At 22.1% G+C, this 21,263-nt stretch overlaps 6 protein-coding genes across 6 annotated transcripts; 4 read left to right on the top strand and 2 right to left on the bottom strand. All coding sequences in view use genetic code 6, as the record gives it.

Annotated features, from left to right (window-relative positions):
* Window positions 1-425: 425 nt before the first annotated feature.
* Window positions 426-2,342, top strand: TTHERM_00502530 (FHA domain protein; the record flags this gene model as incomplete). The annotated part of the gene is made up of 5 exons (XM_001022307.2): window positions 426-714; window positions 804-908; window positions 958-1,058; window positions 1,158-1,828; window positions 2,018-2,342. 5 exons carry the CDS (start codon window positions 426-428, stop codon window positions 2,340-2,342), a joined length of 1,491 nt encoding a protein of 496 aa, XP_001022307.2.
* Window positions 2,343-2,770: 428 nt separating this feature from the next.
* TTHERM_000502549 (SAM domain (sterile alpha motif) protein) lies at window positions 2,771-4,510 on the top strand. Its single transcript, XM_012799255.1, has 7 exons — window positions 2,771-2,982; window positions 3,129-3,233; window positions 3,286-3,327; window positions 3,411-3,619; window positions 3,679-3,877; window positions 3,927-4,221; window positions 4,277-4,510. The coding sequence occupies exons 1-7, from the start codon at window positions 2,877-2,879 to the stop codon at window positions 4,431-4,433; spliced, it is 1,113 nt and encodes a 370-aa protein (XP_012654709.1). The 5' UTR covers window positions 2,771-2,876; the 3' UTR covers window positions 4,434-4,510.
* Window positions 4,511-4,667: 157 nt separating this feature from the next.
* Window positions 4,668-11,235, top strand: TTHERM_00502550 (hypothetical protein; the record flags this gene model as incomplete). The annotated part of the gene is made up of 5 exons (XM_001022309.2): window positions 4,668-6,587; window positions 6,699-7,427; window positions 7,474-7,771; window positions 7,832-10,408; window positions 10,481-11,235. 5 exons carry the CDS (start codon window positions 4,668-4,670, stop codon window positions 11,233-11,235), a joined length of 6,279 nt encoding a protein of 2,092 aa, XP_001022309.2.
* Window positions 11,236-12,234: 999 nt separating this feature from the next.
* TTHERM_000502578 (type I phosphodiesterase/nucleotide pyrophosphatase) lies at window positions 12,235-15,556 on the bottom strand (the record flags this gene model as incomplete). Its single annotated transcript, XM_012799256.1, has 2 exons — window positions 12,235-15,432; window positions 15,539-15,556. 2 exons carry the CDS (start codon window positions 15,554-15,556, stop codon window positions 12,235-12,237), a joined length of 3,216 nt encoding a protein of 1,071 aa, XP_012654710.1.
* Window positions 15,557-16,396: 840 nt separating this feature from the next.
* Window positions 16,397-18,016, bottom strand: TTHERM_000502579 (hypothetical protein; the record flags this gene model as incomplete). Its single annotated transcript, XM_012799257.1, has 2 exons — window positions 17,528-18,016; window positions 16,397-17,392 (listed from the first exon to the last, which is right to left on the bottom strand). The coding sequence occupies exons 1-2, from the start codon at window positions 17,954-17,956 to the stop codon at window positions 16,397-16,399; spliced, it is 1,425 nt and encodes a 474-aa protein (XP_012654711.1). The 5' UTR covers window positions 17,957-18,016.
* Window positions 18,017-19,100: 1,084 nt separating this feature from the next.
* On the top strand, window positions 19,101-21,163 carry TTHERM_00502580 (radial spokehead protein; the record flags this gene model as incomplete). Its single annotated transcript, XM_001022312.3, has 9 exons — window positions 19,101-19,421; window positions 19,546-19,858; window positions 19,996-20,135; window positions 20,203-20,355; window positions 20,413-20,569; window positions 20,627-20,730; window positions 20,784-20,855; window positions 20,907-21,026; window positions 21,083-21,163. The coding sequence occupies 9 exons, from the start codon at window positions 19,101-19,103 to the stop codon at window positions 21,161-21,163; spliced, it is 1,461 nt and encodes a 486-aa protein (XP_001022312.3).
* Window positions 21,164-21,263: the final 100 nt, after the last annotated feature.

The following is a 21,263-nucleotide window of genomic DNA, read 5'->3' on the forward strand; positions in this document are numbered from 1 at the left end:
TAAAATTTCAAAATTAATTAAAGAGATTAATCTCATTTTTAAATTAAATTTATATGATCTCTACAAATAAACTCAAGTAAAATCTTAAAAAATTAATTTAGAAGAGTTTTAATAAATAATTTATATAGTATTAAAAAAAGAAATTTTTACTACAATTATTAAATATATTTGATTTTAGATATTAAAATAGGTAAATTACATTTTTAATAAAAATGAGATATCTTCTTATAGTTATCTACTATTAAAAAATTTTGTCTAGTAAAAATATTGATTTTCAACTAATTTAATAATAATCAATAAAATATTTGCTTTTTTTATAATTAATTTGGTAAAATAATATTATTTTTTTCATTCTAAAATAATTTAAACTCCAATAATTTTTTATTTCAAACAATTTTAAAAGAATAATTAATAACCTTACAAAAATGTAAAAATTTAAATTTCTACTTTTATTAATAATTTATTTATCTTTTTTATTCGTTGAAATTTTTACTAAAGATTTGCAATTAACTTTTACATTTTAAAACAAATTTTCAATCAATTAAAAAAACATTTATAAACATTTAGAATAGTTGTAATTATTAATCTTATCTATTAAAATGGATTTTTCTTAACTAGCATAGATAACATAAAAAAATATTAAAGACTGGGGCAAAGAAGAAATTTAAAAATGGTGCGATTTTATTAACTTGCCTCAATATAAATAGGTTTTTGGTATATTTTTAGATAATTCATTTTCAATTATTTTTTTACTTTGACCCTGAGTTATTGAGAAAAAAAATGCATACAATAATTAAAAATAGGAGAGCATGTAGTAACATCTAAAGACTTATTGAAGTTGGATTAGTATAAAATAGAAAATATATTAGGCATCAAACCTGCTTTGCATGTAAAGAAAATATTAAAGTGTAATTTTCAATTAATTATTTTAAAGATTTACGAATTTACTTTTTATAGGGGTTGAAATAATATTTTACAGCTATTAGTCATATTATGAAAGCAAAATAGAATCAACAGTTTCATACATGATACTATATCCTTAGTAAACATTAAACAAAGTATTTAATTTTAACATTTAGGGGTTTTTGTTGAATAATTTTATAAAAACAGAATATTCTATATTATAAATAACAGTAATTTATCTCAAAAATAATTAGAAGTATCTAAGAGTTGCGTATGAGCTATGTGAATCAAATTTAAAAATAGGCAGTGCGAAAAGTTGCCATGTACATCTTGATGGAAAAGATATAAATTAAAGACACGCTGAAATAAAATTTAGGAATGGGAAGTACCTTTTATAAGATCTAGGGAGTCTCTATGGAACTTATGTTAAAATTAGGGAAATAGAATTAAAAAAGGGCACTATATTTATGATTGGAAGCTAAATAATAGAAGTTGAAAGTTTAACAAACGAGAGAGCCTTTTCAATGGCAGATTAATTTCATAAAAAATAAAGATAGGTTTTGGATTTATTTGGAAAGCAATAATTAGAAGAAATGAAAGAGTTTGAAATCACAAAATAGCAGGAAGAAGAGAGTCATTCAATAATTTCATAAAATGACTAAACAATCGATAATAATATTAATAGTTTATAATTTGATGATGAACTCTTTATGAGCTTTAAGAAATATAACTACTTGAGTTTTGATTAAACATAATCTCATTTTAATTTATAATTTGACTCTACTAAAATAAACTCATATACAATAGGTAGAAAAAAAAACAATAGTCTTCCTTTTGCAAATGACTTAGAAATGAGCGGAAATCATGCTATTATAGTTTATGAAAACAGTAAAATATATTTAAGAGATAGAGAATCTAAAAATGGGTAAATAAGACATATTTCTTTTATAATTAAATTCATAAATAAATAAAAAAAGAATATTGGAATTAAAGCTAAAGAAACAATTTGATAAATTCTAAATAATTTACTGCACTTGATAAAACTTTTATAATTTAATTTACATTAAAAACCATAAATTTAATAATAATTTTTATTATTGACCTTTGAATTTAGGATATGGTTACGATTGAGTCCAACTGAGAAAAAGAGTGATTTCTTAATTTTATAAAATGGAATGAGTATACGCTTTGGATACTACAATGATTATAAAACATTCTTTGGTTATATTAAGGAAGAGAATTGCTAAAAAGGATTTAGCTTTAATCGTGTTGACAAATATTGCCTCAGATGCTTTGTGAAGTATCACAATACTATGCTTATTCCATGCAGTCATTAAGTTTATTGCAAGGATTGCATTAAATTACATTGTGAAAATTTATAGAAAGTTTGTCCTGAGTGTAAAAATGATTATTGGGATTATGTAGAAATATTTTAATGACTATACAAAATATTATTTATAGATTATTAGTAAGATTTTAAATAAAATACTTTATTGTTTTTTAAATCATATTATTAGGTATTTTAGTCTAATAATTTGTATTTTTATAATTTAAAATAAATAAAATTTCTTACTTTATACTATCCTTTAAATATCTTACTGATTAATATGATAAATTTTTATTTAAACTTTATAAATTATATAAATAAAACATACATTGCAGACTAATTAATTATGACTAATGCATTTTCAAAGTTTTTAACGAGTTATTGGCCTTATAAAATTATTTTTAAATTTGCCTCAATATATCTTGCCCTTAAATAATGAGTATTTAATGTATATGAAGTATTTATTATTGAATATATCTTTTGCCAGAAAAAGTTTTTTTCGTATTTTTTTGAAATTTAAAGATTAATTAAGTTTAATCATTTTGTTATTCTTTTTAGATTACTCATTTTGTGTATATAATTCTAATTAATATTAAATATAAATCTTTTCAAGTATTTTTCAATTTATAAGAGAACTATTGTAGTCATGGAAATATATAAAATTATTAGAAAACAGCCATGCAAGTGGAATTTAAATGACACTCTGCAGTGGCTGGAGCTTATTGGGATGAAATAATATTAGTAAACATTTCGTATAGTATTATTAATTATCATTGTATTTTATGGATATTAATCTATTATTTTACACATTCTTCTGATTTATTTGAGTTTGCTTGAATAATAAGAATGATTTGTGAAATACATCATTCATTCATAGACCATAATTCGTATAATTTAGGAGAAAATTCAGTCGATGGGTCAATTTTAATGGATTTAAGTGAATAAGATTTAGAAAATGAATTGCAGATCAAGACTGAAAATGATAAAAATGAGATATTAAAAAGTAAGTAAATACTATAAAAATAAAGTCTAAATTTAATTTCACTATTTAAAAGGATAAAGAGAAGAAATGCCTAAGATAAAAGCTATTCATAAAGGTATTTTACTTGATAATGTTAAAATATTTTTATTAACTTATTTGCGCTTTATATTTTTTTATTAATCTAATTTTATATTTTAGAAAAGGAAGAATTTAAAAAATACAAAATTGAAAAAATAGATTTCAACTCATCCAATAAATATGAGATTAGCGATGATGTATTAAAAGAAATTAGATTAAAATTTAATATCCACAATGACTGGGAGATTTGCACTGATCCTAGGGAATTAGGATACGTAATTACTGATGAAGAATGCTACTATTTATCAATTTACAGATTTGAATATAAAGTAATTTTTACAATCTATCTTTTTTTTAATTTTATTATTATTTTCTCGTATATAATAAGGAAAATGTTCAAATTTAAGTAAAAGATACCATCAATTAATGTGATTTAAGCATAGGTAAAGACTCTTCTCAAAATTAAATTTCATCTGATCATAAATATTTTGATCCTATTCATGCCAATATAGTGTTTGATAATGTTGAAAAAGTTTATTGGTTTGTAGATTGTAATACGCAGTATGGATCATATGTTAGAATAAATGGTAATTAATTCAATATATTTACAATATTATCACAAACAATTCAATTTAGGTAATAAGATTAGCATCTTAGATGAATATATCATTGGAAACAGCGTTATAAAAATAAATAAGATCACCAGAAAAGAATAAGATAATTAAAGTGTTTAGTTGGATTTTAGTTTAGTGACTGAAAAAGGACTTACTACAAATTTAACCATTTAAGTCTGTAAAGGTATCTAAAAGTGGATAGGAAGAGATTCTACTTGTGAGATTGTGTTGGATGATATGGAGGTATCGAAAAAACATGCTTACTTATCTATGAATTAAGATGAAGTTTTTATTTACGACAATAATTCTAAGAACAAGTAAATAAAATTTTTAGTAATTCAATAACGTCTATCATTCATTTTAAATTACTAGTTTATGGAAAAAGATAAACTCAATTAAGTTTAACAACTCGTAGGAGCCATCTCTAGAAACAATATAAATGAAATTGGGGAGAGAGAAGTTTTCTTTCCTAGTTTACAAATAAAAAAAGTAGAAATATTATAAAGAGATACATGACTATTTAAAATGATTAAATATTTATTTCCATATTTATTTTTATATTTGTATCTAGATAGTAACATTAATTAAACTTTTTTCAATGATCAATTTTTTAGGATCTTATTTAAGTAAATGATCAATTAATTAATCATTTCATGTAATATCAAAATTTTTAAGTATATGTGAAGTTGTTAATAAAGGTATAAAAATTAATTAATGCAATATTTCAATTAGATAGTAAATTTAAAGAAATAAATAAATCTTAATGATTTCAAAAAGCAATTATTTTCAATAAGGATAATAAACGATCATTAATAAGCATAACTGCACTTTCGGGTCATGCATAAGTGAACTCAATAAAATAAATAAAAAATATTTAAACAATATCAAAAAAGGAAATAAAACTTTTTGCCTTTTGCAGAGTAACTTATATGAAAATGATTTGTTTTCTCATTATAAAGACAATCCTCTTTTACGCGAACTTTATGATAGAAGTAAAGTTAATAAATGTAATCATCTTTTGCTGGTAGAAGCACTTCTAAAAAACAATCAAAAGTGCGAATTAGTTTTTTTTGATCTGAATATGTTTTTGGGAAATATTTAAATTTCTAGATTACAAAGACCATTTTTAAATAATATGAGTATGATTTCAGAATTTTTAGAAAAAAATATTATTCCTTAGCTTAAAAAGCTTTAAATTAGAGAAATTTTAGCTCTAAAATATGCATTTGCAGGTTAGGATAAAAACCTAGATGAGTATGAAAGTGGATTCGACAACTATTTGAAATATGTTATTAAACAAAATATAGATTTACATTTATTTATTTAGTATGTTTATGATATTTTGAATAATATTTCAGATGGTGATTTTAATTGTAATTCAGTCTATATATCTAAAGATGTTTGCTTATTAGATCTTGAACCTTTTGTTAATGTTTGTGCAATTTCTATTTAATTTTTTAATTATAGGCTTAGAGAGGAAAATAAATAATACACAAAAAATAATCTTCCACGCATAACTTTCTTAAATCTTGATGGCTACGATCACGGATATATTAATTATAATTGCTTTAAAGATAATATTAAGAATGTTTAGTACATATCATTATTTGATGACAATATAGTTTCTTTTGAAGAATGCAAAGATATTTTTGAAGGGCGTATGGAGATAGAAAATGAAAGAAAATAATAATAGATTAATAAAGAGACTCAACTTTAAAATGAAGTTAGACTTTCGGGCTAAAAAGAAAAAATAATATCTTGTCTAGATACATTTAGCTAGATGCCTGATGAAGAATATAAATAAAAGAATTTGTATCAAAAAAACTCAATAATGATACCCTTGTAGAGTTATCCATTAGATATTTTAACCAATCAAAAAGAAAGAGAAGAATATTAAATCTCTAGCGGTAAAATAAGAAAAGTCTTAAATGACATAGTGTATCCTTCAATTAAAAATTTTTAACCTGAGTTAGTTATTGTAACATATTCTTTATCCATGAATAAATAATCTCATAAAAAGAAAAGTTAAGGAGATACAAATTATTCTTACAATAATTTTAGCTTAAATGAATAACTTTTCTCAGAAATAATGACTCATATTCAAATTTATGCTAATTCAAAAGTAATTTACTGCCCTCATATACTCAAAAATATTTTTTAAGTTAGCAGAAATGACTACAAATCAAATAAAAATTATAGTTTTGATGAAAAATACTATTTTAACACTATGTAATCTTTTGCCTTTAGCGATGCACAACAGATAGAAAGCATGTACCAATATTAATAAAATATATTAGGTGCTTTTTTTTAAGTACAAAGTCTGCAGTTAGTTGAACCGATTCCAAAAGATTATTTTTATAATGATCCTCTTAAAACTCTAACATAAATATAATTTTAAAATAGAATGAACCGATATGCTTCGTTTATCAGTGATTAACATAATTAAAATATTAAATAATATATTGCTAGTAACATTAATATTCAAAAATAAACATAGATTATGTAGTAAATTGCTCATTATCACAAGTCTGAAAAATTGAAAGATTAATTTTTATAAAAGTACAGAAAAGAATATGAAAATAATGATGAAATGAAAGATGAAAATAATAATTAAATCATAGAAACACTCGAAGATAATAAAATGTTAAAATACAATCATTTCGTGTATGATAGCTTACAAATAGTAATTTATTTATTTATTTATAAAAAAAATATATTTTTAATAATATCATAATTATAGAGATTTATTTTAGAGTATTAATTTTTTAATTAAAAAAAAATTATTAATATTAAGATCCTTAAAGCAGGAAATGAAGAAGAGTTGAAAGCACAAAGATTATATTTTGAAGATAAAGAAGGATAAAAATTATATTTTACTCAGTAAAGCTAATACTATGTTGATTATGAATAATAGGTTGTTTTCATATTTAACATTATTTCTGATAATTTATCACCTTAAAATTACTATGCTTCCTTCAAGGAAGGTAATATATCTGAAGGCGGAATCTTAAAATGTAATCCCTTACCCTACTTTTTTCCTGAAAAACTTGAAGGAGGAAACTAAATGATTGAGTATTTATTAGAATTCAGCATTTGTATATTCCAAAATTACATTTTAGTAGTATATGGAAAATATATCTACACACATAAATCAAAGGTAATAAGCATTTAAAGCCTAGTCAACCTCTAAGAAAACTAATTTAAAATATCAGACCAGATTTTATATTTCAATTTTGAGCTATTTGATAAAACTTCAGAAGGTCACAAAAAAGATATTTAGTGGTAAGCTTTAAACATTTAATCAAACGCAGACAAACAATTTCCTGAAAGATTTATCAAAACTAATAACTTTGGTCGCTTGTATCATGCTTGTATCATAACAGATAAATCAACCTCTAAAAAACATAAAAAATATGAGCCTATTCTTTTTGTATTTGGAGGTATCAAATCTTTTGATAGTTAATAATAATCTAATGGATTTTCATAACTATTTTGCAATTCAATAATAAGGATAGCACCTTAAGTAAATTTACTTTTTACTGAATCAATAAAATTCTAAAAAATTATAGTATTATGAAAAAGGTGAAGAGAACATAGACGAAATATTTAAAAAAGATTGGTATGTAAGCATGTTAGATAAATCAAAATGTATCACAACAATGAGGCCTTTTTGTAATTCTCAAGCTATTGAAATCAGTAAAAATAAGATATTATTGATCGGCGGAACCCATAACAAGTATTTAATACCTCTCTAAAACGAAAAAATATTTGCTTACACTTTTAGTATTACAAAAGAAACAGCCATATCTAACGAGAGTAAAAAAGTGTAAAAACAGCTAAAATCTAAGCAGCTTAAACAAAGCAAAAGTAATTTATATTATTGTTTACTTAAATAATTTTATTTAAATTCTATTTGATTATAAATAGTATAAACTGCAATTCAAAATGAAAGAGGGTGGTAGTTAAACGAGGTTGAACCTAAATAATTCGGTACTCAATTTACTAATGCAGCTCTCTCAAGCCAAAATAAAAATATATTCTTCTAAAAAGATGGTTATAATGTTTAGTATTTTATAATGCTGAACTAAGAGAAGTATGTGAATAAAAAAATTTATTTAAAGCTTCAATAAAATCATGATTAGCAGTAAAGTCCTTATTGCTGCAACATATAAATAAATACTCTTTAAAATCCATAAAACGGTACTGAATCCAATAACTTAAGCGCTAATTCAGAAACAGGCAAAGAATTACCACAAACCAACAAAACACTTAAATTATAACTAAATCATATAGATGTTTGTAGTTTATAGCAAAATAATAAAAATAATTTAAATTACTTACCCTTGTCTTACTTTTCTAATAATCATCCAAATTCTTTGATTAAAGAAAAAGTTAATTTGATATATTAGAGCAATACTGAACTAAAAGAATCATCTAGATTTAGTAGATCACTAGATACAAATGTTTCAAAAATTACCAACTAATAACAAAATAACTAATAACAAAATGAGAGTTTTCTTAAAAAGATTTAACTTTATAGAAGTAGGTCACAAAATTAGCAATAAGGTATTTTCACAAATAATATATAATCTTAAAATTAGCTACCTTAACAGCAATCAAATGTTCAAAGCTATTAATAAAATATTTAATTAAATAATTAAAATAATTCATCAGCTCATTTGAATAATTTATAAAATAATTCATAAAATAATTTGATTAATAAATAAAATAGTTTTAATAATCTATTAAATACTTCCAATAATCAACTAAAAAATACAAATAGTTTTTAAAACACTTTGAATAATTAACAACTCCCTTTATATAATTAATAAAATAGTTTAAATAATTAACAAAATAATTTAAATAATTTACCAAATACTTTGAATAACTAACAAAATAACTTGAATTATTAGCAAAATAATTTAAATAACATTCCAAATACTTTGAATTACTAACAAAATAATTTGAATTATTAGCAAAATAATTTAAATAATTTACCAAATACTTTGAATAATTTACAAAATTAAGTACCAATCTTATAAAACCAGTAAAACTAAATTTCAATAGAAAAATTTTAGGCAAATTAAAGAGGATTGATTATACCTAATTAACAATTAAGCTAACCAATATAATAAAATTTCAATAATCAATTGATAAGAATGGATTAAAATAATTAATAAAGTGGCTAATAATTATTTTATATGAAAAATAATACTACATAAAATTTTCACAGCATTGAGTAAGCATAAAATTTTTAGAGTTTATAAAATTTATAGATAAATAAATAGTAATCTCTAAATCAACTTTAACAAACCAATCAACTAGCACAAAATGATTAAAAGTAGAGTGAACCATAAATTTAAAATATTTAATAATAACAACAATTACTACTACAATAAAGATAAAGCTCAAGTGGTTAAATTTAATTGCAAAACTAGTAAAATGCAAGTAAGCAATTAGCTGGCTTTTATGATAATACAAATTAATAAAATTATATATACGGCCAAAATATGCAGTAAAGAGTGATAAACCCTATATATAAAGAAAAACCTAGATTTTAAGAACATCTATTAAATGAATCAAAAAAATTATACACCAAAATTTACCCCGGCTCAAAAATTGGTCTTTTAAATATTGTGATTGTACATTTGGATTTCAAGTAAAGAAATAAAATAATTAAGATTGAAGGAGGTTCCTTCTAAGACAACTATAAATTTCTTCAGTCTTATTCTGAAAATATAGATTTTTAAAAATCAATATTTTAATAGCAGATTTAAGTTTTACAACAATAGTAATAACCTTTAAATTAGTAACCATATACCCAAGAGTGTTTGCAAGAAATACCTAACAATTCTCCAAAAGAATAACCTAAATAAATATAAACAGAGATGAATACCATCTAGCATAATCCTAGCTTTGGCATTCCATATATACTCTAGAGTAATTTTTTTGCTGCACAGGCTCCAGGTGAAATCTACTACTAGAATTACCTTTATTATATTTCTATAGCAGATAATAAACCTATTTACCCTCTTAAAATAGATATAAAAGTGAATGCAAAATCTTTTTAAGCTATACTTGATAATGATTACATATCTCCAGAACCAAATAAAATTAGAGGAATTTATTTATCATAATGTGGAAGTATTTTTTTCTTACTCTACAAAGAAAAATAATCAACATATCATGTGCTTTGTTGTAAAAACACTGCAGATATTATATCAAATAAGTGTATGATATTTGATAAATACATCAAATACAGAACTAAAGCAGAGTTGTATAAGTATATTAAAAACTAGTTAACTAATCCAGAGTTTGAAAAGTATGATAAAAAAAAGCAAGATGAAGAGAAAAAAAATCTTTAAATATTAATAGAAAGATAGATTTAAGATTTTGATAAACTAAATGAGACTCTTGATTTTAATATTCTGGTAGATGATTAGTTTATATATTTTTTATCCCCTTTAATCATCAAGCACCTAAAGAATAATCCTCCTCAAAATTGTAATCTTTTTTATCACTAAATCTTAATTTTTTTGATTAAATATTTTTATGCATTTAATAAAAAATAAATAGAACTAGAATTGGAAAGGGTTCAATCTCATCACATATTTTTATCATACAGATCTTCCTAAAAGGATTTAGAAGTTATACCTTAAGATTTATAATGGTTTAAAAATTATAATGAAGATAACATTAAAGCTGCTTAAAGTAAGAAGCATATTGCTATGATCTTAAATAAAATCTTTAAATCAAGTGATAGAGAAAACGAATATTATTTAAAATATAAAATATTAAATAAAATCAATAAACAATTAAAGACACAAGAGATAGTAGAATCTTCAGAATACACTTATAAATTTAGGTGCAATATAAACATAGATTCTATTAAAAACATTCATCAAATTATCAGTAAGTCAGATTAAGATAAATTTGATTTAATTTTTATTTTAATTGAGAATATTAATACAAACTATAAAAGATTTTTCACATTTAAACCAACAAATTTCCATGAAAATGTATAAAGTTAAAATGAAATTGTAAATGATATCAAAATCGATCATTCCTAAATATTTAGAGATTACATTTTTACGTCACTTTAATAAGCAAAAGCTGAGGATTACTATATTTTTGATGATATTAATAAAAGCTTATGGAATGCATACCCAAAAAGCAATTAAAATACCACTTAAAGTACAAGCATGACTTTGGAATAAAATAAAAATATGACTTTGGAATAAACGCTTGCTTAAAAGAATGCAACAAGTATCCAAAAAAATAAAGATTTTCTAAAACTTTAATATTAATAATCTTTCAAAGATATTTTATGAAACAATTAATTTTTTCTTTTTAAAACAATTTAATAAAAATAATAAAAATTTAAAATTAACTCATAAAATATAAATCTAAAAAATAATTTAAAAATAAACAAACATAATTTTAATTGTAAATTTAATATATTAAAACTAAATGTTTAAATCCTTATGTATCTATTCAAATATATAATAATCAATTTTTTTTGTATCCATTAATTTAAACACTTCTTAATTATCTAATAAATTTCGAATATTAAATATTGAAGCAAAGATTATTAAATATTAAATATTATTATATTTTTAAAAAATAGCTTAAAATAAATTACAAAAATTTTAGAATATCAGAAAATACATTTTTTTAAAAAAATAAAATGTATGAAATATTTTAAAGATGCATTCTTTATTTTCTAAATTTATTTTAGTAAGCTAATTAAAGATAATTTAGTCTGTCATATATGCTAAAAGTATGTTTTTTAACTCTATTAAATATAAATATAAATGTTTATTTTGCTGCTTTAAGCAGATAATTAAATTTGCAAATTACTATTTGTATTATAAGAATATCATAAAGTTTGATATAATCAACTCTTTTTCTCGTACTTTGACAGTTGATAAAAGAGTATTAGATCTTAAAAAATTAATATAAATTCTTTTAGTTTATTGTGTAAAAATTAAAATATTTAGACATGCTCTTAACATAATGTCTGCCTGCAGAATAAAATCACTTCATAATTATCAATTAAACTTTTTTACATAATTATAATTTAAAAAGAAAATTTATTTTTCAAAATCTTCTTATGATTTAGTAGCTTTTGAATAATTCTTTAATTTTATTTAACTTGCTGATTACTTTTAAAAAATATATTTTATCAATACTATTAACTAAATAAAACAAATTGAAAAAAATTCTCAGTTAATTTAAAAAAATTGAAAACTTATTTAATTAAATACAAAAAATAAAATAAATTTTTGATTTAAAAAACAAGATAGATTAAATTTAATCAATATTAATATTCAAATATCATTTTCTTATCTTCTTTCTAGTTCAACTTCTTTTTCTGCTTTTTCAGATATAAGATAATCATAATAATGTTATTAATCTAGAGATTTATTTTTTTATATTTTTATTAGCAAGTATGATATTAAAAAAGAAATCAGTATCACTACAAGGAACATCACTTAGTAGAAAAATGATGGAATATAGTAATGATTAATGAAGTAATCGAATGGTTTAATAGCATTTCTTAAAATAGCAGTTCCAAAACTAAAAAATATTGGAATTATAAAATAAAGATAAGCTCTAATATTCATGTTTTTATAGTAGTCTCCGCTGTTTTTTTCATTTGAAAAAAAGACTATTTATGAGTAATTACTAAATATAACATCTAAAAAGGAAACAGACTTTTAATCATCAGGTTAATCATCTTTATTGCTATTTATTTAATATTTTTCATTCAATACAAATAAAGGAACAATCAGAGAGATAGAGAATTAACCAAAGAATGTGTTGAAGGTACCGTTTAATAAGGGATAAAATATACCTCCAAACATAGCACCAGCATTTAATACATCAGTATGAATATCTGGTAATCTCTCCATATGTTCGCTAACATAAAAGAACCAGCTTGTTAACAGATATAAAAAGACATACTTACTTCCAGATTCCATTATTTATAAACGGTGATACAAATGGCCAACTAAATAGACTATTAATAGTAGAGTACTATATTTAATAAGACTATCATAATGAAGAACGTACAGAGCTTGCAGGTAAAAGTTCATTAAGAATGTTGCATATTTCCAACTAAAATTTGGAGGATTTAGTGGAGTTCTATTTATGAAAACAAGCTTATAAATTTCGGTTATAAAAAATAAAATTTGAGCTACAAAAAGGTAGTTTATATCTAGATCATACACTTCTTTTCCATTTTATTTTTCAATATTTAGTGATTAGATATAGTAAAAGTTGAAAAGGCAGTATAATTAAGAGTAGCACAATAAAGCAAATACAACTTTCTTTGCATAGTGACAAGAACCATGTATTGCTTTACAAGATTTATAAATAAGTATAGTGTAAATCAAACCTAAAATTGTCATAGGATAGTAGAATCTTACATTCACACTTGCAAAATATTTTACATATTCTTCATTTATAAAATATTAATTAAATTTAAAGTTCTTAAAATGACTATGATATCCGCATGAATATGTAAGAGCAGGAGTAATTATTATTAAGATTATCAAATACAATTTTTAAAGAATAGATATTTTCCTTGAAAATAAAACCATCAAGAGCCATATTGCATAAAAAACTAATAAAAACATTTATGTTAAGTCATAGGTTCTCTCAAAAAGATCATTTGTCAATCTTAAAGCAGCATTAAATACAATTCCTGATATTATTAAGAATGTATCAATAAGTCCATAAAGGTATGAGTTAGATATCTTGTAAGGTATAATCAAGCTTTTACAATTTATCTTTTGAGACTGGATTTTAATAAAATAAAATAAAATCAAGAGACCAAAAGCATAAAATATTGAGAACGAAGTTAGGGTGCTTGAGAATATACTTAGAAATCCAAAAATACAAACAAACGATATCATACCAATTTTGTAATAAACTTTTTTAGAAGGTTATTTAGGTGATTCTTTTTAATTTAAATTTTCAATATTCTCTTTTTGTAAGTTATATTGTTTGCTTGAAAGAATTTAAATTAGAATGTACGAACTTAATGCAGCTAAAAAGAAATAGATTACAGTCGCTTTTGTGAATAAGAGGTTTGGGCCTGATATTTCATCTAAGAAAACTTTTTTAATGAACCTTGCATAATCTATACAATTACCAACATATTCTTTGACATCTTCATCTGTCATAATTCCACTTTACTCATATTAATCAAATAAATTATTATACTGATTCATGATTCTGCTATACTTTGTTTAAATTTCTCCAAAGCTTAGTATTGTTCTTTACTTTTCATTTTTAATTATACTTATATAAGTATATATTTGCTATACATTTACAAAGTAATTATTCACAATTACTGTATTATCTACATCAGGCCTATTTATAAAGAAATCAGGAATGATAATTCCAATATTCACTGAAGGAAGAGGAATTCCTTTCAGCATGCAGTATGTAGCAGTGATATCTATCTAGTTTACTATAGGAGAAAGTAAGTATTTTCTATCCATTATCTAACCAATATCTCTATCTTCCTTTTAAATAAAACCTCTCCTATCATATCCAAATAATATGACTTATTTCTCCAAATCAGTGTAGCCTCCGTGCTGTGCAAAGTGTCTTTCATTTTATCCATGATCTGAAAGGTAGATAATAGTCTCAGCCTCGATATCTAACCTTTTAGTACTATCAATTAGATCTCTCAACTAATTATCATGAAAATTAACTGTTGAATAAGTATTTATACCTACAGAAGCGTAAGCATGGACAACCATATCCAGAGCTTCGTAATGAGAAAAAATTGTACTCCAATCTTTATTGCCTTATTCTTCGACAATAAGATTAAATATTTTTTTATCATCTTCCATTGATTTAGTAAAAGGTTCTTAATCAGTGATAAATTTTTTGTCAAAGTGCTTACCAACAAACTAATCCCAATACATGAATCCAAAAAAGTGTACTTTTTTTCCTTATCCATTAACTTTAGATTAATAAACGATATTGTCATCTGGCATTACTATCCCTCTTAAGTTGTTCATTACTTCTATATGCAATGGCATGTTTCCTCTCAATATTGATTTGATTCTAACAGCAGATAATGTTGGACCGTCAGCATAAGCCTCCATCAATATTGTATTTTTTGGCTCTGCGATAAGACGATTTATAGGTTCTTTAAAGATCACATCTGTAAAATATGTGCTGTTACTTGTTTCATCTTTTGAATTTTTCATTTCCTATTGCTTTGTTTTATCAATCGCCCATGGGAAATAGAATCCATCAATAACTTAAAAGAGCAATTACTCTGATTAAGTAGGGAACCACTAATTTAGGTAAATTTGCTTTTGTTATTCATCTTTGAATCTCATTTTTGAGTGATATGGATTTTACTATGGATTAAACTTACCAGTGGTGTTATCTTGATATATAAAAGCTAAGTAAAATAGATAAATTCCTATCAAAAAGGCTACCATAATAGCTAAAGCTACAGAGTTTTGCTTAATAGACTAATTCATTTTTTTTTTGCTAACCTAAATATTAATAAATAATTTTTTATCAGATTGTATTTGATAAAAAATAGATAAAAAGAAAAGAGCTATATTTACTTCAAAAGTGAATTTGAAATTAAAAGTCTACACTTTTCACTCCAAACATCTATAAATTTTCTTCTTAATTTAATTTGTAAGCTCAGTGCACAAATTTTCTTCATAAACATTAGAAAATGGCTTAAATAAACATAATTTTAATAAAGTAAAAATAATTTAAATCAATTTGCATTTTTTTTTATTAAAAAAAAGCAATAGTATTTTTAAATTAATTTAGTTTAATTTATAATAAATAAAGCATACATATTTTAGGTATTAGGGTTTATAGAAATGAATTTATATATTTTCAGGTTAGATTTAAAATTAGATATACTTTTCTATTTGATTACAGAATATTTTACAATTATACCTCCAAAAAAAAAAATACTGATATCAAAACACCAATTAAAAACATAATTTTTCTTAAAAATTATCAAAAATATCTTTATATTTTTGTAATAGCCCTAAAAAAATTTTTACTATTTCATTTGATTTAAATTGCAAATAAAGCCTAAACTCCCCTTTTTTTCCTAACCTAAAAAAATAAAAAACTTGTAAATTCTTTTATAAGTTTAGTTCTATAAATTGCTTAACAATAGATTTCATAAAATAAAGAGAATTTGTCAATTTCTTAATTTTCTTTTATTTCTAAAAATAAGCAAAATATTTATTGACTATTTTAGTTGCTTAAAATTAATAAAAATAAATTTCTAAATAAAAAAAATATTTAAGTTAAATGTAAGTTAAGATTATTGTTTTAGGAAATGTATAATCTTGCTCTTTAAAATATTTAATTTTATTATCAATAATCTTTATATATTTATTAAATTATAAATTTTTATTGTAATAGACAAGATATATTAATTATTAATTTATATACATGCTTTGTTTCCTATTAAAAATTGTAATCTCAAATTTAGTTATCTAATTATTTTTATTAAATCTTAATTTATTATTATAATAAAAAGCTTAATGATTAATTTTCTTAAACTAAATCTAAGATTCGCAATTCTAATTCATCTACTTACTATATAATTTCATTCTCTTATTTTTCCTATAATTCTTTTATTTATAAAACTAAATTTTAGTTTTCATGTCCTAGCTTTTCTATTTGAATTTCTAAAGTTTTAATTCTTTATTCATAAAATCCAATTTTTTTTTACAAATCTTCATTTTAATCTAAAATTTTAGGCATATTCATTTCAATATATTATTTTTAGCCTTTCATTTAGATAATTTCCAAATTTATTTCTTAATTTTATTCTTTTTAATTTTACAATTAATTTTTAAGCTTTTCTATTTCTTGTGTTTGCTAATCTTTTTCTTATTATAAAAAGCTCAATTCTTTAAAAAGATTTTCATTCAATGCTTCAATATGTTAATTAAATTATAGTATTTGTTTTTCTTTTACATTCAGCTACTCTTATAAGCTGATGCAAAGTTATTTTTATTTACTTGCTTCCAAATTCTATTCATTTAATTATTAGTTTTCTTGAAGGACTTTTTCAACACTTGCCATAATTTTATTCATGGTTTTTTTAAGTTCATCTCTTTCAAGTTTTACTGCTTCAAACTCCTCAACTTTGATAGTTTGAGGCTATTATTCATTTTATAGTGAAGCTAATAATTATTGTTTTTCTAATACTATCTCTTATAATTTTTCAATCTCTTCTTCTAAAGACTTATTTTATGATTATTAAAGTTATATCTAACTCACTTAAGAATCAACAATTTTTTACAAAGTTTCAAATTTTTTTTAATATTCCTCTAATTTATCACATTATTCTTTAATCTAACTTTAAAGAACTTCTACTTTATTTTCTAAATCCTTAATTATTCCCTATTAATTATTTTTGCTTTCTTTTTCTTTACTAATATTCAAGCCATCTATATTTTCTTATGATTCCTGTTATTAAAAAATAAATAAATAATTAGTTAGTTAGTTATTGGCTAAACAAACACTACATAAGTATAAATGATCATTTTTCAGTTTTTTAAGATTTAGAAGTATTAAAAAATAATAAAAATAGTAGATATTTACATTTCTAATAATGATTGATTGATTTGAGGGTGTTTAAGGTAGATTATTTTAGCTTTACAAAGGAGAATAATGGCTTAAATTTTTAAGATGATTTTTTTCCATAATTTTTATAGGATAAATTTATGGTTGCTACAAGCAAAATGAATTTCTTTTAGAATCAGTATTTTATAGGATTTTTAAGGAACTTAATGAGCTTTATCCTTGTCTATAAACTTTATGAGACTTTGTATTCTAAATGCTATCCATAAAAGAATATTAACTTTTATTTTATTTGAAATGAGGAGACTAATTTGTGTTTAATTATTATTAGAGAATCTAGATTGGTATGTTTTCTATTGATGATTTATGAGAAAAAACCCTGCTAGTATTTGATTTTTAAGATAATGAAACGTTATTTTATGCTCTTATCCTAGTCGACTGGTAATTCATTAAAAAAAGTTAGATTTAAATAGTATTATTTTATTTTTACAATTCTTAGTTTACGATTTTAACAGCTATTTTTATATTTAACTTTTTTGAAGTAAAATATATAAATTTAGTATTTTTTAATAACTACTGTTATTAGTTAAGCTTTATTTTACATTAGCCTGTCTGTTTAATATCTAATAGATATTTTCATTTTTTAATACTAAATATATTGCTAAAATGATTTTTTCAAAAATTACAATTTAACTTCTAAATAAAATTTACAGACAAGCTTATTTTAATATGTTATATTCAAAATGATTGAAAAATAGTAAAAACTATGCTATTAAATAATTTGTATACTCTTAATTAAATATATTAAATCTCAAAAAGAAAGATCGTAGGAAACAATTATTTAATGTTTAAGAAGGAAAATATTTTATGTTCAAGCTAAAACTTTATTTATGAATATAATCTTTAAAAATATTATAAATTATAAATATTGTAGAATAATGATAATAAACAACTATTTAATTTAATAATATCAATTAAATTTTTTTACAACTATATGTTAGATAGAACTCTTTTCAACAAGTAATTTTAATCCAAAAATAATTAGTTTCTAAATATAAAATTAAAATATTTTTGATGTATATTAAGTAAAAGTAAGTTGAGTTTTCAGTTCAAAAAATATTCTTTTAGAATTTTTTTATTCAAACAACTAAATTAAAAATATCTAATAATTTTTTTAAAGTTTTATTTTATGTCAAAATATTTATTAAATAAAAATAAAATTACTTTATAAATTTTTAAATAGCATAAATAAAATTAAATATAAAAATAAATAAATAGATAAATAGTATAATATTTATTATATTAAAATTATAAAATATTATAGAAAAAGATATGATAAAGATTTTCTAAAAAGAAATTGAAACTGAGAGCCCTTATATTTTTAAATTATTTATGCAGACCGTTTAGAATTAATAATTGAAATGAAACAACTCTCTAAAAATTAATTAATTATAAATTATACAGCAATTTATTTATTTTGTGCATTGAACAATAAATTGATACAAAAAAATATTTGGTTTTGATATTATTTTAACAATTTTGAAATAAACAAACATCATTAAATAAAACCACATAATTAATTTAAGGAATTAAAATGTCAAGCTAAGCTTCATAGCAAAACATAGAAAATTTAGATTAAGTAGTTTATAATCAAATAACTGAATATATTAAGCAGTAAAAAGAAGAATTTAATAACATAGACTTATATGAACACCTTTATAGGGTTTTCCATAAATTGATTAGAGAGCCTAATAAATTTTGCAAAGACTTAGATCATTTTAATTTAATTTCAGATTTTATAAAAAAGAATTCATTTAATTATAAATGCCCTTTATCAGATTCTGAAGTTAATAATATACCATTAAAGATTGCAGAGCATTAAGAATGGATATCTAAATCTGAAGAATTGTTTAAAGTAAAATATTATTTGAATTAAAAAAATTTGTCTACTTATATAAGATAATTTTGTATGGAATGTGCTTTAATTTGATATCATGCAAAAGTATTTAAAGAATTAAGATACTTAATTATAAAATTAGGATTTTTCAAAACTCTCCTTGAACAGATAAAAGCTATTAATCTAGAATTTTTATGAAGATAGTTTATTATTAGAAACAGCAGGTATTGGATTCTCTGAAGAAGAGTCTTTTAAAATATCTTAGTCTATTCGTAGGCTTGCTGATTAATATTAGGCAACTTCTATGAGATTTTGGGGTAAATATTTAACCAGAGGAAAAGATTACTATGTTGCATAAGGTCTCTATTCTAATGAGAATTGTGATAAGCTACCTGATAATTGTGAATAAAAAGGACAAGGAGTTAACAGATACACATTTTGGGTTACACATAATGGTATATATAATATATTTGATAAAAAAATAAATAAAGATTTGATATTTTAAATACAAAAAAATGATATTTTATACAAATAAAATTTACTTTTTGTAAAAATACAATATATAATTAATCCTAAAATATAATATATACAGTTTTAGAGGAATGGACTGAACTCCCTTTGATTCATCCTGATCATATAGTTTAAGCTAGATAAATAAAATATTTGCTCACTGGCGATTTAAATGCCAGTTTAAAAACCTACCCTCTTTTTTATGGAAAGGAAAAGCACTTCGTAATTAGAAATAGTTTTTAGTACTTTAATGCTCAATGATTAATTAATATTTCTTATTTATATATAGCTGAAGGCTTAACTTGTAAGAATTACATTTGGATCAGAATTAGCACCAAAAGGATTATACAGACCACCAGAAGAGGGTGAAAATGACATATAACTTGAAGATGAACCCTTCAAGCTTCCAGAATATACAGAATTATAAGAATTATCAACATGGGTATTAAATTTTTAATATGGCTTTTGTTTCAAATGATTCATTAATAATATTTTATAGGTTCACATGCATCCTCCTTTGTTAAAATAAGGAAGAACAACTATATATGTTGATCCAAAACTACCTGAAGAAGAAAGAGAAGCAAAGCTTGCAGAATTATAAGAATAAGATTAAGATACTTAAATTGAAAGATTAAGAGATATTTCTTAAGATAAATGTAATTATTTTTATATCGGTTTATTATTTTAAAAAAATTTTTATTTATATATTAAAGCTCCTTTCGCCTTACCTGAAGGAGAGGGTGGAAATGAAGAAGAAGAGACAAATTGGTAAAAAAGAGAATATGGAGATAAATAACAATTTAACACTATCGAAGGAGTAAAATTTAAAATCAAGAATAGTTTAAGTAATAATGTTTTTTTGGAATAAAGGATACAGTTGTCAATTATAATTGTGTTTCATTTAAAAATTTAACTTGGCCAGGAGCTCATTTAGTAGTAAATGTAAGAATATTAATTATGATTTAATTTATTAAATTGAATTTTATTTTTAAGAGTTAAAGCTACTGCAATATATATGTTGGGTATGGTCTTAAACAAAATCAACATCCATTCTTACCAGTTGAGCCTAGTGATATGCTTGAAGAATAAGAAGATACTGATGAGCATCCTGAAGTAATTTAAATATACAAAATTTTTATATTTTACTATAAATTAATAAAACTATTTAGCCTAATCCAAACAACCCTCCTGATGAAGTAGAATCCGATAGTGACGATGAAAAGAAGGAAGAAGATGAAGAAGAAAATTGAATAAATTAAAATAAAAAATATAGAATTTTAAAGATTTAAAAATTTTTATTTATATTATAAAATGTATATATATTTACAAAAAAACCTTTTAATAATTAAT

The sequence above is a fragment of the Tetrahymena thermophila genome, assembly GCF_000189635.1.
Source record: "Tetrahymena thermophila SB210 genomic scaffold scf_8254487, whole genome shotgun sequence".
NCBI lineage: Eukaryota > Ciliophora > Oligohymenophorea > Hymenostomatida > Tetrahymenidae > Tetrahymena > Tetrahymena thermophila.